The sequence below is a fragment of the Oncorhynchus tshawytscha genome, linkage group LG07 (assembly GCF_018296145.1).
Source record: "Oncorhynchus tshawytscha isolate Ot180627B linkage group LG07, Otsh_v2.0, whole genome shotgun sequence".
Lineage (NCBI taxonomy): Eukaryota > Metazoa > Chordata > Actinopteri > Salmoniformes > Salmonidae > Oncorhynchus > Oncorhynchus tshawytscha.
Window position 1 is genome coordinate 59,496,632 of NC_056435.1, and position 19,785 is coordinate 59,516,416.

At 42.9% G+C, this 19,785-nt stretch overlaps 1 protein-coding gene across 1 annotated transcript in view; it reads right to left on the minus strand.

Annotated features, from left to right (window-relative positions):
* The window catches only part of LOC112254952 (plexin-A1), a 402,693-nt gene that overhangs the window by 79,400 nt on the left and 303,508 nt on the right, over positions 1–19,785 (minus strand). Inside the window, 1 exon segment of the mRNA XM_042324754.1 lies at positions 16,406–16,596. Coding sequence (XP_042180688.1) covers positions 16,406–16,596 — 191 coding nt within the window.

The following is a 19,785-nucleotide window of genomic DNA, read 5'->3' on the forward strand; positions in this document are numbered from 1 at the left end:
TGAAATGAATTTATTGCAAACTCCAAATCCAACAATGCAGTAACCAATATCAATATAACACTAAAAATAACAAGGCAGAACAAAAGCACACAATAAATAAAAATAAGAAGAACAAGCTATATACAGGGTCAGTTCCAATACCATATCTACAATGTGCAGAGATACTGGAGTGATGGAGGTAGACATGTGTTGTGCTAAAGTGACTAGGCATCATGATGCATGATAAATAGTGTGGCTACAGCGTATATGATGATTGTATGTGAGTGCGTGTGTGTCGAGTCAGTATAAATGGGTGCGCATGTTGTGAGTGTGTTGGCGTGTCAGTGTGCGGGAGTGTGTAGAGTCCTGTGAGTGTGCATAAAGACTATAAATATAAATAAAATACAACGGTCAACTTTCTGTTAGAAGCTGTTCAGGAGCCTGTTGGTGTCAGGCTTGATGCACCTGTACTGCTTACCGTGAGAAAGCAGAGAGAACAGTCTGTCTATTACTGTTATAAGCTAGTAGTATTATCATTATAGGACTCAAACCTAGGTCCCTGCACCATTCAGTCTGGTTTTGACAATATGTGTGTATGAATGCCATGCCAAAAAAAGCACCATTGCATTGACATTTAACAGAGACAGATCTTGATATTGGATTCAAAAGGTTAATTTCCAAAGTCGTGAACTCGCCCATCCAACATATTGCCACAGGTGCATGTTTATGTTGGTCATGTTCACACACCGTTCGCAGCTCCCACAAATGAGCTTTACTTTTAGCAGTGATTTTCAACACAGCTCTGTTAATACACCCCTCCACCCAAACAGCCCCTTTATCAAAACACCAGCTGACCAGTCTTTCAAGTCTCACTATTCATCTGCTAAATGCTATTAGAAGGAGTTCAGGTTATGACCCATTTTCTTTAGTGAATGATCCTGAGGGTGCTTTAGAGGTGCTCACGGTAATGGCTGCCCACAGCTGCCCTGTACTAATCAGAAGACTATTTATCTGGACCTGTACAGACAATGGCCCCGTCTATATCATTCATCTAGCATGATTAAGACCTGCGTTAATTAGATTAATGCTGAGGGTAACATCCATTTGTCTGACCCACCCACCCTGGTTATTCACTGTTATTCGCTCACCCCCTCTACAACTGCTGGTCGCTGAGGTGACATTTTGTCCCCCGGCGGGACAAAGTCGGTGTGTGTGTGTGTGTGTACACACACATGAGGTGAGCACTCTCACAAGCATTCATGTCCTTCGCTCTCTCAATCCACATAGACATGCATGGAGACAGACAGACCTTTACACATGCATGTGTGCACGTGTACACGCACACACACACACACACACCTCCCCGTATTGGAGCACAGCAGGTCACACTAACATTATTAGAATAAAGCAGCCAAATTCAACTGGCGGGCCAATTCCAAACTCAGAGAAGGGTCAATCTGGACTGGACAACATCACATTTTGTTATATAAAAGTCCAATTCTTTTTTAGACAGCTTTAAAAAAAAATCTACCTGGCACAGCGGTCTCTAACTCAGCAACCTCTTTTTATCACGCTCTCTTAAAGCAACGCCCACCTCTACAAGTGCCCTGTCTAATCCAATTGCGTGGTTATATGCAAATACAAGAGGCCGCATCTCACCCAATCGTGTCAATCCAAATATCCTCTGTGGAACCTTGGGACAAGCAGGCAGAAAGATTTGACAGAGGTTCAACTGTTATCACAGACAGGTGCTAAGTTGCCAGTATCTTTGTTAATATGGCTTCTTAAAAAAAGAATAAACGTTGACTCTGAAAACCGTATATTCAAAGACAGTGGACAGTATAGACAAACAGTATTGATTCATTCTCCCCACAACTAGCACAAAACCAATGTGCCTGATTTGCAGGGAGTCAGTAGCTCTTGTGAAAAGTGCCAATGTTAAGCGCCATGATGACACCAGGCATAGTACATTTGATCAGACGTATCCCCTGAACAAGGGTCAACTCAGAAAAAACAAGATAAACCAACTCAAATCCCAATATGAGAGTTCCACCAAAGTCAAATACAATTTTATTTGTCACATGCGCCGAATACAACCTTACAGTGAAATGCTTACTTACAAGCTCTTAACCAACAACGCAGTTTTAAGAACCCCCCCCCCCAAAGAAAAAGTAAGAGATAAGAATAACAAATAATTGAAGAGCAGCATTAAATAACAATAGCGGGGCTATACAGGGGGTACCGGTACAGGGTCAATGTCAATGTGCGGGGGCACCGGTGTCGAGGTAATTGAGGTAATATGTACATGTAGTTAGAGATACTAAAGTGATTATGCATAGATAATAATGGAGTAGCAGCAACGTTCCGGGGGGGGATGCAAATAGTCTGGGTAGCCATTTGAATAGCTGTTCAGGAATCTTATGGCTTGGGGGTAGAATCTATTTAGGAGCCTCTTGGACCTAGACTTGGCGCTCCGGTATCGCTTACCGTGCGGTAGCAGAGAGAACAGTCTATGACTAGGGTGGCTGGAGTCTGCCAATTTTTAGGGCCTTCCTCTGACACCACCTGGAATAGAGGTCCTGGATGGCAGGAAGCTTGGCCCCAGTGATGTACTGGGGGGTACACACTACCCTCTGTAGTGCCTTGCGGTCGGAGGCTGAGCAGTTGCCATACCAAGCAGTGGTGCAACCCGTCAGTATGTTCGATGGTGCAGCTGTAAAACCTTTTGAGGATCTGAGGACCCATGCCAAATCTTTTCACTCTTTTGAGGTAGGTTTTGTCGTGCCCTCTTCATGACTGTCTTGGTGTGCTTGGACCATATTAGTTTGTTGGTGATGTGGACGCCAAGGAACTGGAAGCTCAAAAAGTTCTTGTCAATTCTCTGACAACCCAACAAAGTGCAATGGAGTGTTAATTGAGGAAAGCTTGGGTTTGGGAAAACACACACAAAAAAAAAACATTTAAAGACGCTGAGATGGTTAAAGGATGCATGTGTGAAATGGCCGACACTTTGCTTGAAAGTAAACAAAAAGATGAGCTCAGGGAAATGATCAACCAGATCCCACTGTCAGATTCCACAGCAATAAGGACAACTGGAAAATTAGCTGAAGATAATAGGTCACCTAGTGGTTAGAGCGTTGGACTAGTAACCTAAAGGTTGCAAGATTGAATCCCCGAGCTGACAAGGTCAAATCCGTCGTTCTGCCCCTGAACTAGACAGTTAAACCAATGTTCCTAGGCCGTCATTGAAAATAAGAATGGTCTTAACTGACTTGCCTAGTTAAATAATGGTAAAATAAAATAAATGTAACTTCATGAATCAACAGATAACACTGATAATGCACAGCTTCTGGTGTCTGTAACAAAACAAAAAAGGAATTATGTTTTTATTTATTTCACCTTATTTTAACCAGGTAGGCAAGTTGATAACAAGTTCTCATTTGCGACCTGGCCAAGGTAAAGCAAAGCAGTTCGACACATACAACAACACAGAGTTACACATGGAATAAACAAACATACAATCAATAATACAGTAGGAAAATCTATATGTGAGGAGCTATTGGTCTTTACAAATGTAGAAGCAGACACACGGGGATGAGATATCCATGAGGTCATCAAAGGGATGCTGACAGACAGGGGGAGAGATCTGAAGTCAGAGGTCTCCATCACCACAGATGGAGCTCCAGCCATGACAGGAAGAGGGAAGGGACTGGTTGCACGTTTTAAAGATGACCACCCTGACCTGACATCATATCACTGAATCATCCATCAGTCTGTCCTGTGTGCCAGTCTGGGAAAAAAGTATTATGAGGTCATGACAATAATGATGAAACAGATCAACTTTTTGAGAGCAACATCACTACAACACTGCCTGCTATGAGTCATTCTGACAGAGGCCAATGCCAGTTTTGATAACCCCCTACAATGTCAGGTGGCTTTGGAACGCGTTTGGGCCATTCAGTAGGAAATCAAAGCTTTCTTATCAGAGCAAAAGAGTGACAAGGCAACTCAGTTTTCTGAGTTTTTTCTGAGTTGCATTTTTGACAGCTATTGCATCACACCTTAATCAACTGAATGTTAAGCTGCAGGGATGGCACAACACAGTGTGTGATATGATAACAGCAGTCTGGGCTTTACAACAGAAATTTGAGCTTTTCAAGAATGATCTCCAGGGAGAACTTGCCCACTTCTCCAATCTTCTGGTGTAAACACAGGGAGACAAAGATGTTCCCAAACCATGTTGATTTCATCCAGAAGCTGATGGATAACTTCAAAGCTCTCTTTGATGACTTCACTGTTGGAAGAGAACTGATGCTGCTCATCCAGAACCCCACCTTGGTCACAAATGTGACAAAGTTGTCAGACGAAGCAAAACAGATCTTCAGATGGGTAGATGTTACATCACTGCAAATGGAGTTGATTGAGCAGCAAGAACATGCGACTTTGAAGGAGCAAGCTGGTGATTGCGATCCTTTTACTTTCCGGGGAAAGATGGTGCTGCAGCTGATGTCCCTGTTCCCAAGACACTGGCGCTATACATCCAGACCATGTTTGGCTCCACATAAAGCACTCAGTCCTCTTGCCTTTTTCCACATTTTGTTACATTACAGCCTTATTCTAAAATGTATTATTTAAAACATGTTACTCAGCAATCTCCACACAATACCCCATAATGACAAAGTGAACATACATTTTGGAAATGATTGCAAATATATGAAATAAAAAGCAGAAACACCTTACTTGCGTAATTATTCAGACCCTTTGCTACGAGACTCGAAATATAGCTCAGGTGGATCCTGTTTCCATTGATTATCCTTAAGATGTTTCTACAACTTAGAGTCCACCTGTGGTAAATTCAATTAATTGGACATGATTTGTAAATTGCACACACCTGTATTCATAAGGTCCCACAGTTGACAGTGCATGTCAGAGAAAAAAAACAAGCCATGAGGTCAAAGAAAATTGACCGTAGAGCTCCGAGACAGGATTGTGTCGAGGCACAGGTCTAGGGAAGGGTACCAAAAAAATTCTGCAGCAATGAAGATCCCCAAGAACACAGTGACCTCCATCATTCTTAAATGGAAGTTGGGAACTTCAAAGACTCTTCCTAGAGCTGGGCGCCCAGCCATACTGAGCAATCGGGGGAGAATGGCCTTGGTCAGGGAGGTGACCAAGAACCCGATGGTCACTCTGGCAGAGTCTATTGACAGAACCTTCCAGAAGGACAACCATCTCTGCAGCACTCCACCAATCACCTTTGTGGTAGAACCACTCCTCAATAAAAGGCACATGACAGCCCGCTTGAAGTTTGTCAAAAGGCACTTAAAGATTTTCTGGTCTGATGAAACTGATGAAATTATTTTGCCTGAATGCCAAGTGTCACGTCTGGGGAAACCTGGCACCATCCCTGGTGGTGGCAGCATCATGCTGTGGAGATGTTTTTCAGCAGCAGGGACTGGGAGACTAGGATTGAGGGAAAGATGAACGGAGAAAAGTACAGAGAGATCCTTGATGAAAACCTGTTCCAGAGAGCTCAGGACCTCAGACTGGGGCAAAGGTTAACCTTTCAACAGGACAACGGCCCTAAGCACACAGCCAAGACAATCCAGGAGTGACTTCAGAACAAGTCTCTGACTGTCCTTGAGTCGCCCAGCCAGAGCCCGGAACCCGATCGAACATCTCTGGAGAGACCTGCAAATAGCTGTGCAGCATATATGTGCAGCATATAATCGGTGCCAAAGGTGCTTCAACAAAGTACTGAGTAAAGGGTCTGAATACTTATGTAAATGTGATATTTCCATTATTTAAAATGTTTTATGACCAATATACCACAGCTAAGGGCTGTTCTGATGGAAATCAAATTACGACCAGGAATACGCACGATGCAACTCGGAGTGCTAGGACACACCCCTAAGACGTGGTATACTGGCCATATATCACAACCCCCTGAGGAGCCTTATTGCTATTATAAACTGGTTACCAACATAATTAGAGCAGAAAAACGAAATATTTGGTCATATCCGTGATATACTGTCTGACATACCATGGCTTTCAGCCAATCAGAATTCAGGGCTCTCTGTCCATCTCCCGTCTGCCATCACTCTCTTCCTCCCACCCTCCTGCTTCGTCTCCCGCCCTTCTTCTTCGTCTCCCGCCCTCCTGCTTCATCTCCCTCGTCTCCGTCTCCCGCCCTCCTCCGTCTCCCGCCCTCTCCCGCCCTCCGTCTCCCGCCCTCCGTCTCCCGCCCTCCGTCTCCCCCCTCCGTCTCCCGCCCTCCTCTCCCGCCCTCCGTCTTCCGCCCTCCGTCTTCCGCCCTCCGTCTCCGTCTCCCGCCCTCCGTCTCCCGCCCTCCGTCTCCCGCCCTCCGTCTCCCGCTTCTGAAGTCCATCTACATTTACTTTGTAGAACAGAACTCATGAATGCTAGATGCTAGAAATAACACACTAACAGTTTCAGGGGACCTGTTTTTAGTGGCACAGTGTTTTAAAATAGTATAGTGGTATAAAAACACAGTGGTGGCACAGTGGTATAAAAATGTGTATTATCAAATAACCTGGGTATGGGTCACGTGTATTATCAAATAACGTAGCTATGCGTCACGTGTATTATCGAATAACCTGGATATGGGGCACGTGTATTATCAAATAACGTGGCTATGCGTCACGTGTATTATCAAATAACATTGGTATGCGTCACGTGTATTATAAAATAACATTGGTATGCGTCACGTATATTATAAAATAACATTGGTATGCGCCACGTATTATCAAATAACATTGGTATGCGTCACGTGTATTATCAAATAACATTGGTATGCGGCACGTGTATTATCAAATAACATTGGTAGGCGTCACGTGTATTAGCAAATAAGTGGGTATGCGTCACGTGTATTAGCAAATAACCTGGGTATGCGTCACGTGTATTATCAAATAACATTGGTATGGGTCACGTGTATTATCAAATAAGTAGGTATGCATCATGTGTATTAGCAAATAAGTGGGTATGCGTCACGTGTATTAGCAAATAACCTGGGTATGCGTCACGTGTATTATCAAATAACATTGGTATGCGTCACGTGTATTATCAAATAACATTGGTAGGCGTCACGTGTATTATCAAATAACATTGGTATGGGTCACGTGTATTATCAAATAAGTGGGTATGCATCACGTGTATTAGCAAATAAGTGGGTATGCGTCACGTGTATTAGCAAATAACCTGGGTATGTGTTACGTGTATTAACAAATAACCTGGGTATGTGTCACGTGTATTAACAAATAACCTGGGTATGTGTCACGTGTATTATCAAATAACCTGGGTATGTGTCACGTGTATTATCAAATAACCTGGGTATGTGTCACGTGTATTAGCAAACGTACAAAGCAGAAAAAGATGAAGACAAAAAAAGACCATGCAAAACACTACGCTTATTCGTCACACATTAGTTATCTATCCACAGAGAGGGGGCAGAGAGTAAGAGAGAAAGAAAGAGCGAGAGAGGCAGAAAAAGAGGAGAAAACACAGAAGAGAGAGAAAGAAAAGGAGAGAGTGCATTTTGACTGTGCCATGCTCTTTATGTGGGGCCTATTGTTGTCACTGTGTGCAGTGGGTCTGGTCTGGAGATAGCATCTGGTAAGAAAGAGTCTGAGAGGAGAGAGCTGAATCTAAGATGAACACAGTGGAGCTGGTCGAGGGTCTTATCATCAAAAGGAAAGGGAACATCTACATTGGAGAGAGAATATATTCAGAGCTGGAGAGGGGGATAGAGGGGGGTGAAATGACCTCTGAGTTACGTTTGCAGACGAAGAAGAAGGTGTGTGTGTGTGTGTGTGTGTGTGTGTGTGTCATGTGAATTAGAATATATCTAGTCATAACAGTGTGACAATGAAGTCAGAAGATATGGTCATATAAAAGCATTTGAGTCATTGAGTCTAAAGAGTTGGACATATTCAGTCATATGAATGTATGTATGAATTCATACCTGGCATACATAATGCATATTTTACATGAAGTAATACGATGGGATCTACTTGAAAAGTAAGAAGAACATGATGGATTTGGTCAAAAGAACTAGACATTAATTGCAATATCAGACAGAGATGAAATATTCTGGAAACACGCCTACAGAGTCTATATAACAGTGGAGTGTTGCAAACGAATCATTGTCAATTTAGAAACAATTCACTGAGAAACACAAGCTAAGGTCAACTGAAGAATGTTCAGTTTGTAACAGTGCTGCTTGTAACACTGCTGCTACTCTGCAATTGCATGCTTGAATACAAAAAAAGGAATAATGTTGCCATTAATATCAAAATGCAAGATGGAGGTCCTTTGTCACACTGGTGGTTGTTTTTCAGTGCTGTAACACGGGTGGTGTATTCAGTACTGTAGCCTGGGTGGTTTTGTCAGTGCTGTAACCTGGGTGGTCAGGTCAGTGCTGTAACATGGGTGGTGTGGTCAGTGCTGTAACCTGGGTGGTGTGGTCAGTCAGTACTGTAACCTGGGTGGTGTAGTCAGTGCTATAACCTGAGTGGTGTAGTCAGTGCTGTAACCTGGGTGGTGTGGTCAGTCAGTACTGTAACCTGGGTGGTGTAGTGCAGTGCTATAACCTGGTGGTGTAGTCAGTGCTGTAACCTGGGTGGTCAGGTCAGTGCTGTAACCTGGGTGGTGTGGTGCATCGCTGTAACCTGGGTGGTGTGGTCAGTACTGTAACCTGGGTGGTATAGTCAGTGCTGTAACATGGGTGGTGTGGTGCATCGCTGTAACATGGGTGGTGTGGTCAGTACTGTAACATGGGTGGTGTGGTCGGTGCTGTAACCTGGGTGGTGTGGCCAGTACTGTAACATGGGTGGTGTAGTCAGTACTGTAACATGGGTGGTGTGGTCAGTACTGCAACATGGGTGGTGTAGTCAGTGCTGTAACCTCCTGGGTGCTGTAGTCAGTACTGTAGCATGGGTGGTGGAGTCAGTACTGTAACATGGTTGGTGTAGTCAGTACTGCAACATGGGTGGTGTAGTCAGTACTGCAACATGGGTGGTGTAGTCAGTGCTGTAACCTGGGTGGTGTAGTCAGTACTGTAACATGGGTGGTGTAGTCAGTACTGTAACATGGGTGGTGTGGTCAGTGATGTAACCTGGGTGATATGGTCAGTGATATAGCCATGTTCGGTTGCTCAGTGTTGTAACCTGGGTGATGTGGTCAGTGCTGTAACATGGGTGGTGTGGTGCATCGCTGTAGCTAGGTCGATGCACTATGAAAGGACTATATATATATATGAGAGAGAGAGAGAGAGAGAGAGGTGAGGAGAGAGAGATGGAGAAATAGAGTGCTTAAGCCACCATTTCCAGAAATAGACCATTTTGCAGCTTAACAATACATAGGGGCATAGCAAGGAAATCAATAGCCTTTTAACGACCAGTTCCAACGGAGGAAGAACACAGACACACGGGTTGGGGTCCATATGACTCATGAAGTGGAGAATTTCAATTGAATTCAATTAGAATTTCAATAACCTTTAAGTTATGGAATTGGAATTAGACTGTTTGGATTGGAATTCAATATTTGCATATTTCCCAGTTAATGAAATGTATGCTTTAAGTACAAAAATATTGACTGCAGGATGTGTTGAATCATTTCAACTTGTGATATGATCAGCCTGAGAGGATTGAAATCAAAAGTGGAAATGTTGGTGATAATAATGGTAATATAATTCTTGGAATTTACCTAACATTTGAATTGAGAGGAATTTAATCATCTTTGAATTCAAAGACTGACCTGGAAATTGAATTCAATGGAATTTACAGGGAGAGGAATTTACAGGGTGTTGTAACGGTTTTCTTGAGGTGAAGGAGAGGCGGACCAAAATACAGCGTGGTTTCTATTCATGGTTCTCTAATGAAGAAAACTATACATGAACAGAAAAACAAGAACCGTGAAAACCTAAACCAGACCTATCTGGTGCAAACACAGAGACAGGAACAATCACCCACAAAACCCAACACCAAACAGGCTACCTAAATATGGTTCCCAATCAGAGACAATGACTAACACCTGCCTCTGATTGAGAACCATATCAGGCCAAACACAGAAACAGACAAACTAGACACACAACATAGAATGCCCACTCAGATCACACCCTGACCAAACAAAACATACAAACATACAAAGCAAACTATGGTCAGGGTGTGACAGGTGTCCTGTGTGAATTTAAGTATGCTCTCTCTAATTCTCTCTTTCTTTTTCTTTCTCTGTCTTGGAGGACCTGAGCCCTAGGACCATGCCTCAGGACTACCTGGCATGATGACTCCTTGCTGTCTCAGTCTACCTGGCCGTGCTGCTGCTCCAGTTTCAACTGTTCTGCCTGCGGCTGTGGAACCCTGACCTGTTCACCGGACGTGCTACCTGTCCCAGATCTGCTGGTTTCAACTCTCTAGAGACAGCAGGTGCGGTAGAGATACTCTGAATGATCGGCTATGAAAAGCCAATTGACATTTACTCCTGAGGTGCTGACCTGTTGCACCCTCGACAACTACTGTGATTATTATCATTTAAACATCTTGGCCATGTTCTGTTATAATCTCCACCCGGCACAGCCAGAAGAGGACTGGCCACCCTTCATAGCCTGGTTCCTCTCTAGGTTTATTCCTAGGTTCCGGCCTTTCTAGGGAGTTTTCCCTAGCCACCGTGCTTCTACACCTGCATTGCTTGCTGTTTGGGGTTTTAGGCTGGGTTTCTGTACAGAACTTTGAGATATCAGCTGATGTAAGAAGGGCTATATAAATACATTTGATTTGAGGGAATTTAATTAGAATTGCATTTGTGGGGTTAACCCCAACCCTGACACACACAAAGGGTCTGTCCGCCCGTCTGTCTGTGTCTATCTGTCTGTGTGTTGTTTTTTGGGGGATAAGTCATAAGGGAGTCAGCTGTTTTTGTTTGGGTATGTAAAATTAGTTCATCTAGCAAATGATGTCGGATACAAACCCTAAAAAATGTACACAGTGAAAACATCACTTCCCATTAAGGGAGAAACACACACAGAGAGAGAGAGAGAGAGAAAGACAGAGCGCGAGAGAGACAGAGAAAGACAGAGAAAGACAGAGAGAGAGCCTGACTCTAATGAAATATTACAGGATTACGGTGTCCATATTAGGACAGCGTTGTCTCACTTGGACAGGCTAACAATGCTGCTCAATATTGCACAATGTCAAACTGGGCAAGTTTGCAGGGAGAAATAGAATGAAATGCTTCTCAATCCCAGTAGTCCCAAATAAATGAAAGCTTAATCCGGAAGGTAAAAACGGGCCACACAGCGGCTAGTACACTTAGCGTAGAACTAGCATTATTACAGGCTAACAATGTGGTACCCTACTGCTCAGTACTGTAATGTATCCAAGTGAACAGCATTTACAGGGATAAATAGCATGAAATGCTTCTCAATCCCAGTAGTCCCAAATAAATGAAGGCTTAATCCGGAAGGTAAAAACGGGCCACACAGCGGCTAGTACACTTAGTGTAGAACTAGCATTATTACAGGCTAACAATGTGGTACCCTACTGCTCAGTACTGTAATGTATCAAAGTGAACAGCATTTACAGGGATAAATAGCATGAAATGCCTCTCAATCTCCATGCCTTGAATCCCTGTCACTCTGTGACTTCTTGGAAGACTTTAACCCACTTAACCCAATAAATGTCACCAGGTTTTCATCATCATATAAAGCCCTAGTTATATTGTTACTTTGACAAAGTCATTTTTTGAGATTATTATTTCATTCATTAATTAGTGACTCATTTTAAGGTAAAAAAAATAAAGAAAGAAAAAACATGTCCCTCATTTTAAAGTCAACCGTGTTTTGTAAAATGAACTCTCGTTTTAATATGGTGAAGATATTCCTTTTTAAATATTTGTTTCAAAAGAAACATTGAACATCTAACAGTAAATTCATAGTGTAAAAGCAGGTGAGCCGGTTCTACTCTTTTGGCCATTTTCTGGTGGAAAACTGAACGGGTCGAGCAAAACACACCAACCCAAAAATAAAAATGTTTAAAAAGTCTGAAACTTGCATTTAATTGCCACTCCCTGTTGCACACAAGAACCTCCCATTCCTCGTGCCACATGGGGATTTACTGATACGGTCAACACGGTTACGTAATGGCACTTACTATAGACAGTTTTGAATTTAATCTCTTGAGATGGGAAAACATGGTTTTATTATTTTTAAGTTGAACAAGTGCTCTCTATGAAAGAATGTTAAAATGTGAAATGTTACACTACCCAAAAGGGAACAACCCAGACTGATCGTTTCAAGGAAAGATGAGAGGTTTTCAGTTTGTAATATGTCCACTGTCCAATGTTCCTGTAATGTTAATGTCAGAGGAAAATAATATGGCAATGTTGTAGCAACGTCGAGGCAACATTGTGATAGTATTAGATGGATGCTAACTTGTTTTTTTCCCTTGTGTCTCACTGTTAAGACACTCCCATTCCTCCATCTCTCTTTTCACTTGGTTTCTTGCTTTCCAAACCCTCTTTTCTCCCACCTCTATATTTTAAGCTCTTATACTGTATGTCTGCTTTTTCACTGTGTTCTGTTTGTGCCACCAACATCTTGCCCTCAGGCCAAGCTTTAGCCCTACTCCTTAGATCCCCCCCCCCCACACACACACACACACACACACACACACACACCCCTCCAACCCATACACACAACCCAATTGCCTTTGTGCGTTTCAAAGAGATAAGTGCAGCATGAGTGAGTGAGGGAGCATTAGCTAGCGGATCTATCTGTGTGCCAGTGCCACAATTATTCCAATATCTCCATTAAGCATTCAGAAACTGAGGAGGCTTGTGTCAAACAGGAAATTAAGTTAAATGCAAAGGACATGTGATCCATCACCCCCAACAGTGAACTAGCTCAGACATTTCAGTAAGGAGGTAGTAGAAAACTGAAATGAAAAACTGTATATTCTCCATCTCAGTGTGACAATTAGAAAGAGGGAGAAAATAATTAGAAAGGGAGGGAGAGAGAGAGAGAGTGAGAGAGAGACACACACAGAGAGAGAGAGAGAGAGAGAGATTAAAAAAACACCAGGTAACTGACAGAATAAAGGAAACACTTGGGTACAGTGAACAAAAATAGAAACCAACATGTAAAGTGTTGACCCCATGTTTCATGAGCTGAAATAAAAGCTGACATTTCTGGTCTACTGAGCTCAAACCTGAACATTGTTTCAGTTCTGTGCAACTTCCAGTGTGTGTTACTGTGAACACTGAGGCTGTAATCGCTTTAAGTTACAGTTTCAGACAGTGGTCAACTAGGCTCTGTGGCTAGTTGATCATTATGTAAGCCTACCAGAGTGGCCCACCACCAAAAACAATGGAGGAAATTGATCTCATAACATTTTACCATGGAAATTGCGGTTCTATCAATCAGCCTACAGTAGCAGCCAATGTGTGGTGTTCAATGTAGGCCTACATTTCATGAGACAAAAAAAACATGCAGGGCTTAACATTAACCTGTTTATCCACTTGTCCATCAGACAAGGAGGTGACTGAAAATGTTGTTGTATTGTTTGATGCAAGAAACCACTTTATTAAAAAAATGCATTGCTATTCCCATACCATTATGACAGAGAATTAGACAAATTATGCTATCCTCTGCCAATTGGCTACTTAGCTTATTTAAGCCTGCCTCAAAACAAAACTCTGCCCCTTTAAGACAAAAACAAAACAAAACGATTTACCTGACTTGGAGTGACAAACTGCCCTTGCTGTCTCTGCCTGGCCAGCTCCCCTCTCTGGGATTCTCTGCCTCTGACCCTATTATGGGGACTGAGTCACTGGCTTACTAGCGCTCTTCCATGCCGTCCCTAGGAGGGGTGTGTCACTTGACTGGGTTGAGTCACAGACGTGATCTTCCTGTCCGGTTTTGCGTACTGACCTGTTGCACCCTCTACAACCACTGTGATTACTATTTGACCCTGCTGGTCATCTATGAACATTTGAACATATTGAAGAACAATCTGGCCTTAAATGGCAATGTACTCTTATAATCTCCACCCGGCACAGCCAGAAGAGGATTGGCCACCCCTCATAACCTGGTTCCTCTAGATTTTTTCCTAGGTTCCTTGCATTTCTAGGGAGTTTTTCCTAGCCACTGCGCTTCTACATCCACATTGCTTGCTGTTTGGGGTTTTAGACTGGGTTTCTGTATAGCACTTTGTAACATCTGCTGATATAAATACATTTGATTGACTTGTCTTTCAAAGATGTCAAGAAATGTACACGTTTTGTCCTCTTGTAGGAAGCAATCACTCCCCCATTGCTGACTACAAATGATTTTCAATTGGGCTAACTCACTAACTAGCAAAGCATATGAACAAATATACAACAGGTGGGTCTAATCCTGAATGCTGGTTAAAAGCGCATTCCAGCCGGTGTCTATTCTACCACTGGCTAAATCTATGACGTTAAAATGCCTATTTTCTCTGTTTCATCTGACTGGACAATCCACTGTCTCATCAGCCCAACCAGGCAAGTTATAAACTTGATCTCCACTATAAAAGCATCTAGACATTCTCACATTTATTTAGACTAACATTTTAGTTGTTTTCAACAGCGGAGATTTGTATAAACCTTGCTGTCTGTCTCTCCGACATTTGCAACATTATTTCAATACTCAAATTCGATCTCCAGCTGAGCCATAGTAATGAACGTGTCAGGACGAGACAGGCAGGCAGCGTTTCTCAGCCAGTCGAAATCATGAATCAGCTGGCATCATTTTTATGGATATATTTTTTAAAAAGCCAATTGAAAAAAGGTCAAACGAAACGAAGTGCAGCTACTATAGTTTGCAGTCTTTCCAGCTTCAATTTTAAGTTATTGTGTTAGCTGTGGTGTTGGCTAGCTCCTCTGAACAACAGTGTAATAAAGGTCACAAGAAAACAGCTTAAACAAATGCAAACGCAGCTACTTTGTTGTTATTCTGGCTGCACTATTTGATGTAACTGTAAGCTAGCCGTAGTTGGCGAACTAGCAAGCAAGGGATAAGAACATTGCCAGCCAGTATGGAAATGGAACATTTTGAACTAACCAATGGAACGAATGACCAGCCGGCCTGAGGAGCAACCCTAGATTTGTGTCGGGACTATAACTTGTGGAAGGATGAGATACTGTGAAAAACATTCTTCCAATAATTTTTTTACATTTTTATTTCACCTTTATTTAACTAGGCAAGTAAGTTAAGAGTAAATTCTTATTTACAATTATGGCCTACACCGGCCAAACCCGGATGACACTGGGCCAATTGTGCACCGCGCTATGGGACTCCCAATCACCTCCGGTTGTGATACAGCCTGGATTTGAACCAGGGTGTTTGTAGTGACACCTCTAGCACTGAGATGCAGTGACTTAGACCGCTGCGCCACTCAGTAACTAAATCCAAATAAAGTTGTTTATGAAAATTTGTCAATCATTATTTGAAGATGTTGATAACCTGTTGTGTAAAAGTGATAATGCCCGAGAAGCCAGTGTTTGGAGGATATATTGGCATCCCGAGATGAAGTCGAGGGCCTAACAACACCCATGCCAATGTATTCTCCAAACACCGGTTTCTCAGACATGATCACTTAAATGTGTACACTTGGCTACATGCAACTCTCGCTTTGATCTCAACGCAAGCGCATCTATTCATGACTGCTCATGCTGTAAAAACTGTCCAGTTCAAAGTGAATGGCACTGATCCATATATGGCAATGTTCTATTTGCATAGAGTATAAGCCTACTGCAGCTGTGATTGGTTATGAGTATGAGCTGAGTCATGCGTGTTAATGCAATATAATCCTACTCCCAATGCGTTCTGCCTACAACAAAATATCTTGCATAGTTAGTTAGGCATACTAATAAGTCTTGCATAGTTCGTTTTGTTTCGGTATGTTGCATTGAAGGTGGCTAATACTGCATTGATTCGATCACAAATCCAACAGTAAAAGGGAAATGTTGAAGATGTTAATTAACCAATGGGGAAAACTCTAGAAAGTTGAGTGAATTTCAATCGTGCTTCTCTGAGCGGGCTGATATTTATTCTGTGCGGCAGACCAGGGGGAGCTGCGCACGGGAACATTGCCGAACATGATAGTAAAACAAAAACACACGCGCACACAGCTTCCCTTCATCAGTCATCTCAGTGATGTCCCTCCCATAGACTGCCTCCTCTGTCCTTCCCATCTGTGAGACAATACAGTCTCTGTTATGTCTAGCTCTCTTCATGTCCTCTACCGCCCTACTGTCCCAGTCTCATCCATATGATTTCAATACCTCATCTAAATTCACTTTGAAACTTCACTCCAATAGAAACTTAACTACCTCACTTCAGCTTACTACAGAAATTCCCCCTCTAGTATCATCCTTCCCATCCCGTCCGTACCTTGGTGATCTTGGGGTGGGCACAGCGGCTGTTGCCGGTGGTGGCATGCATCCAGCTACTCTCCAGCGGGACACACTCCTGCCTCAGAGAACACTTCTTCTCCTGGACACACCAGCCACACTCAAACCTGGGGTCAGCCTTCAGACACATGCCACAGCTGTCCCTCAAAGCAGGGCACTTGTACAGGTGGGCTGGAGGGAGGGAGGAGGGGGAGAAAAAGGGAAGAGGGATGGAGAGAGGAGTGGGGGGGGGGAATGGGAGAGAGGTTTTGTTAACATGCTGAAAGCGTGAAATGACACATCCAACCCTAATTCACACACAAGTCACAAGAGATAAACATAAACCAATTTAGACTTGAAAAGTATATACACTGAGTGTAAAATCATTAGGAACACCTGCTCTTTTTATGACAGACTGACCAGGTGAATCCAGGTGAAATCTATGATCCCTTAATGATGTCACTCGTTAAATTCACTTAAATTCACTCCTCTAGTACTGAGATGGTAGTGCCTTAGACCGATGTGCCACTCGGAAGCCCCCAAAGCCTTGAGACAATGAGACATGGATTGTGTATCTGTGCAAATGAGGGAGAACTGTCATGACAAAATATTTAAGTGCCTTTAAACGGGGTATGGTAGTTGGGGGCCATGCACACCGGTTTCGGTGTCTCAAGAACTGCAACACTGCTGGGTTTTTCACGCTCAACAGTTTCTCGTGTGTATAAAGAAAGGTCTACCACCCAAAGGACATCCAGCCAACTTGACAACTGTGGGAAGAATTGGAGTCAACATGGGTACTTTGTGTCTATGCCCCAATGAAAGGAGGCCTTTCTGAGGGAAAAGGGTAGTTCAACTCAATTTTAGGAAGGTGTTCCTAATGTTTTGTACACTCAGTGTACAATATATATACAAAGGTATGTGGACACCGCTTTAAATGAGTGGATTCAGCTATTTCAGCCACACCCGTTGCTGACAGGTGTATAAAATCGAGCACACATCCATGCAATCTCCATAGACAAAAATGGGCAGTAGAATGGCCTTACTGAAGAGCGGACTTTCAACGTTGCATCGTCATAGGATGCCACCTTTCCAACAAGTCAGTTCATCAAAGTGCTGTTATTGGGAATGTCTAGGAGCAACAACGGCTCAGCCGCGAAGTGGTAGGCCATACAAACTCACAGAATGGGACCACCGAGTACTGAAGCAGGTAGCACATAAAAATTATCTGACCCCGGTTGCAACACTCACTACCGAGTTCCAAACTGCCTCTGGAAGCAACGTCAGCACAATAACTGTTCGTCAGGAGCTTCTTGAAATGGGTTTCCATGACCGAGCAGCTACACACAAGCCTAAGATTACCTCAATGCCAAGCGTCTGGAGTGGGGTAAAGTTAGCTGCAATTGTACTCTGGAGCAGTGGAACAACGTTCTCTGAGTGAAGAATGATGCTTCACCATCTAGCAGTTCGACGGACAAATCTAGGTTTGGCGGATGCCAGGAGAACGCTACCTACCCCAATGCACAGCGCCAACTGTAAAGTTTGGTGGATGAGGAATAATGGTCTGGGGCTGTTTTTCATGGTTCGGGCTAGGTCCCTTAGTTTCAGTGAAGAAAAATACTAAAGCTACAGCATACAATGACATTTATAGATCAGGGGTAAACAAGTAATATTTAACAAGTTCCGGTAACACAAATTTAGCTGGCAAAGGTCCGGATGGATAATGTAATTTATCGGCAAAGTAACAAACCCCTACCTCACAACCCATGCAACCCAAAACTGTTCACACCCCTCGTGTTGGCAGAGATAAAATGTTGCAGCTTTAAAGCTAATTTCTTGCAGTTCTACACATTTTGCATAGGGGAGAGATTTTTTGTTGTTGCTGTTTTAAAAAGGTAATTTCCTACAATTCTATGCATTCATCCATGTCTTATGTGTGTTTATATGACACGGGGTCGAAGCCTGAACGAGAAAAAAAAATCATAATACAGACTACTGTTCACATTTTCGATAGAAATGTCTTTGTTTTTGAAAGAAAAGCCATTTTTTGTCCATTAAATTAACATAAAATTTATCAGAAATACAGTATTGACATAGTTAATGTTGTAAATGACTATCGTAGCTGGAAACGGCTGATTTTGAATGGAAAATCTACATAGACGTACAGAGGCCTATTATCAGCAACCATCAATCTTAACGTCAACAGTGAAGAGGCGAATCCAGGATGCTGGCCTTCTAGGCAGAGTTGCAAAGACAAAGCCATATCTCAGACTGGCCAATAAAAAGAAAAGATTAAGATGGGCAAAAGAACACAGACACTGGACAGAGGAACTCTGCTTAGAAGGCCAGCATCCCTGAATCGCCTCTTTCACTGTTGATGTTGAGATTGGTGTTTTGCGGGTACTATTTAATTAAGCTGCCAGTTGAGGACTTGTGAGGCGTCTGTTTCTCAAAGTAGACACTCTAATGTACTTGTCCTCTTTCTCAGTTGTGCACTGGGGCCTCCCACTCCTCTTTCTATTCTGGTTAGAGACAGTTTGCGCTGTTCTGTGAAGGGAGCAGTACACAGCATTGTATGAGATCTTCAGTTTCTTGTCAATTTCTTGAATGGAATAGCCGTAATTTCTCCGAACAAGAATAGACAAGTTTCAGAAGAAAGTTTCTGGCCATTTTGAGCCTGTAATCGAATCCACAAATGCAGCTCATGAAGAAGGAAAAGCTGTGTGGATTTGCAAATACTGTGCCAAATCATATGTGAAGAATGCAACAAAGATGCGGAATCATCTGGCCAAGTGCATAAAGTTCCCTCAGCGCTCACAACAAGCAACCTCTGACAAAAGTCCCCCTACTTCTATTTGAGGTGAAAATGATGAATCAGACACCTTATCGATAGCAACAGCTCATGGTCCTCCTGAAACCAGAAGTTTTTTTTGACTCAATTGAGGAATGTAGTCAGAGAAATGCTGATGAATGTCTTGCTCAAGCTGTGTACGCAACTGGTTCACATCTGATGCTCACAGGCAATGTGTATTGGAAGTTCAAGTGAAGGTCAAGCAAATCATGGGTGGTCGAATGTTCGTGGGCAATGAATAATTAACTACATCATCTCCACCCCTCAACCAGTACTCTACAAGAGCACAGACACAAGGGACAACAGACACACCAGTTTTTACATTGCAGATGAGCTGAAGGCAGTCATCAATGACCTTGGACCACAGAAGATATTTGCACTGGTGACAGACAATGCTGTGAACATGAAGGCTGCTTGGAAGTTTTTGTTGACTCAATGGAGGAACGAGTCAATGGTGGAGTCCTACCCTCACATCGCTGTGCTGCTTATGCATTGAATCTGCTCCTCAAGGACATCATGGCACTGAAAACAAT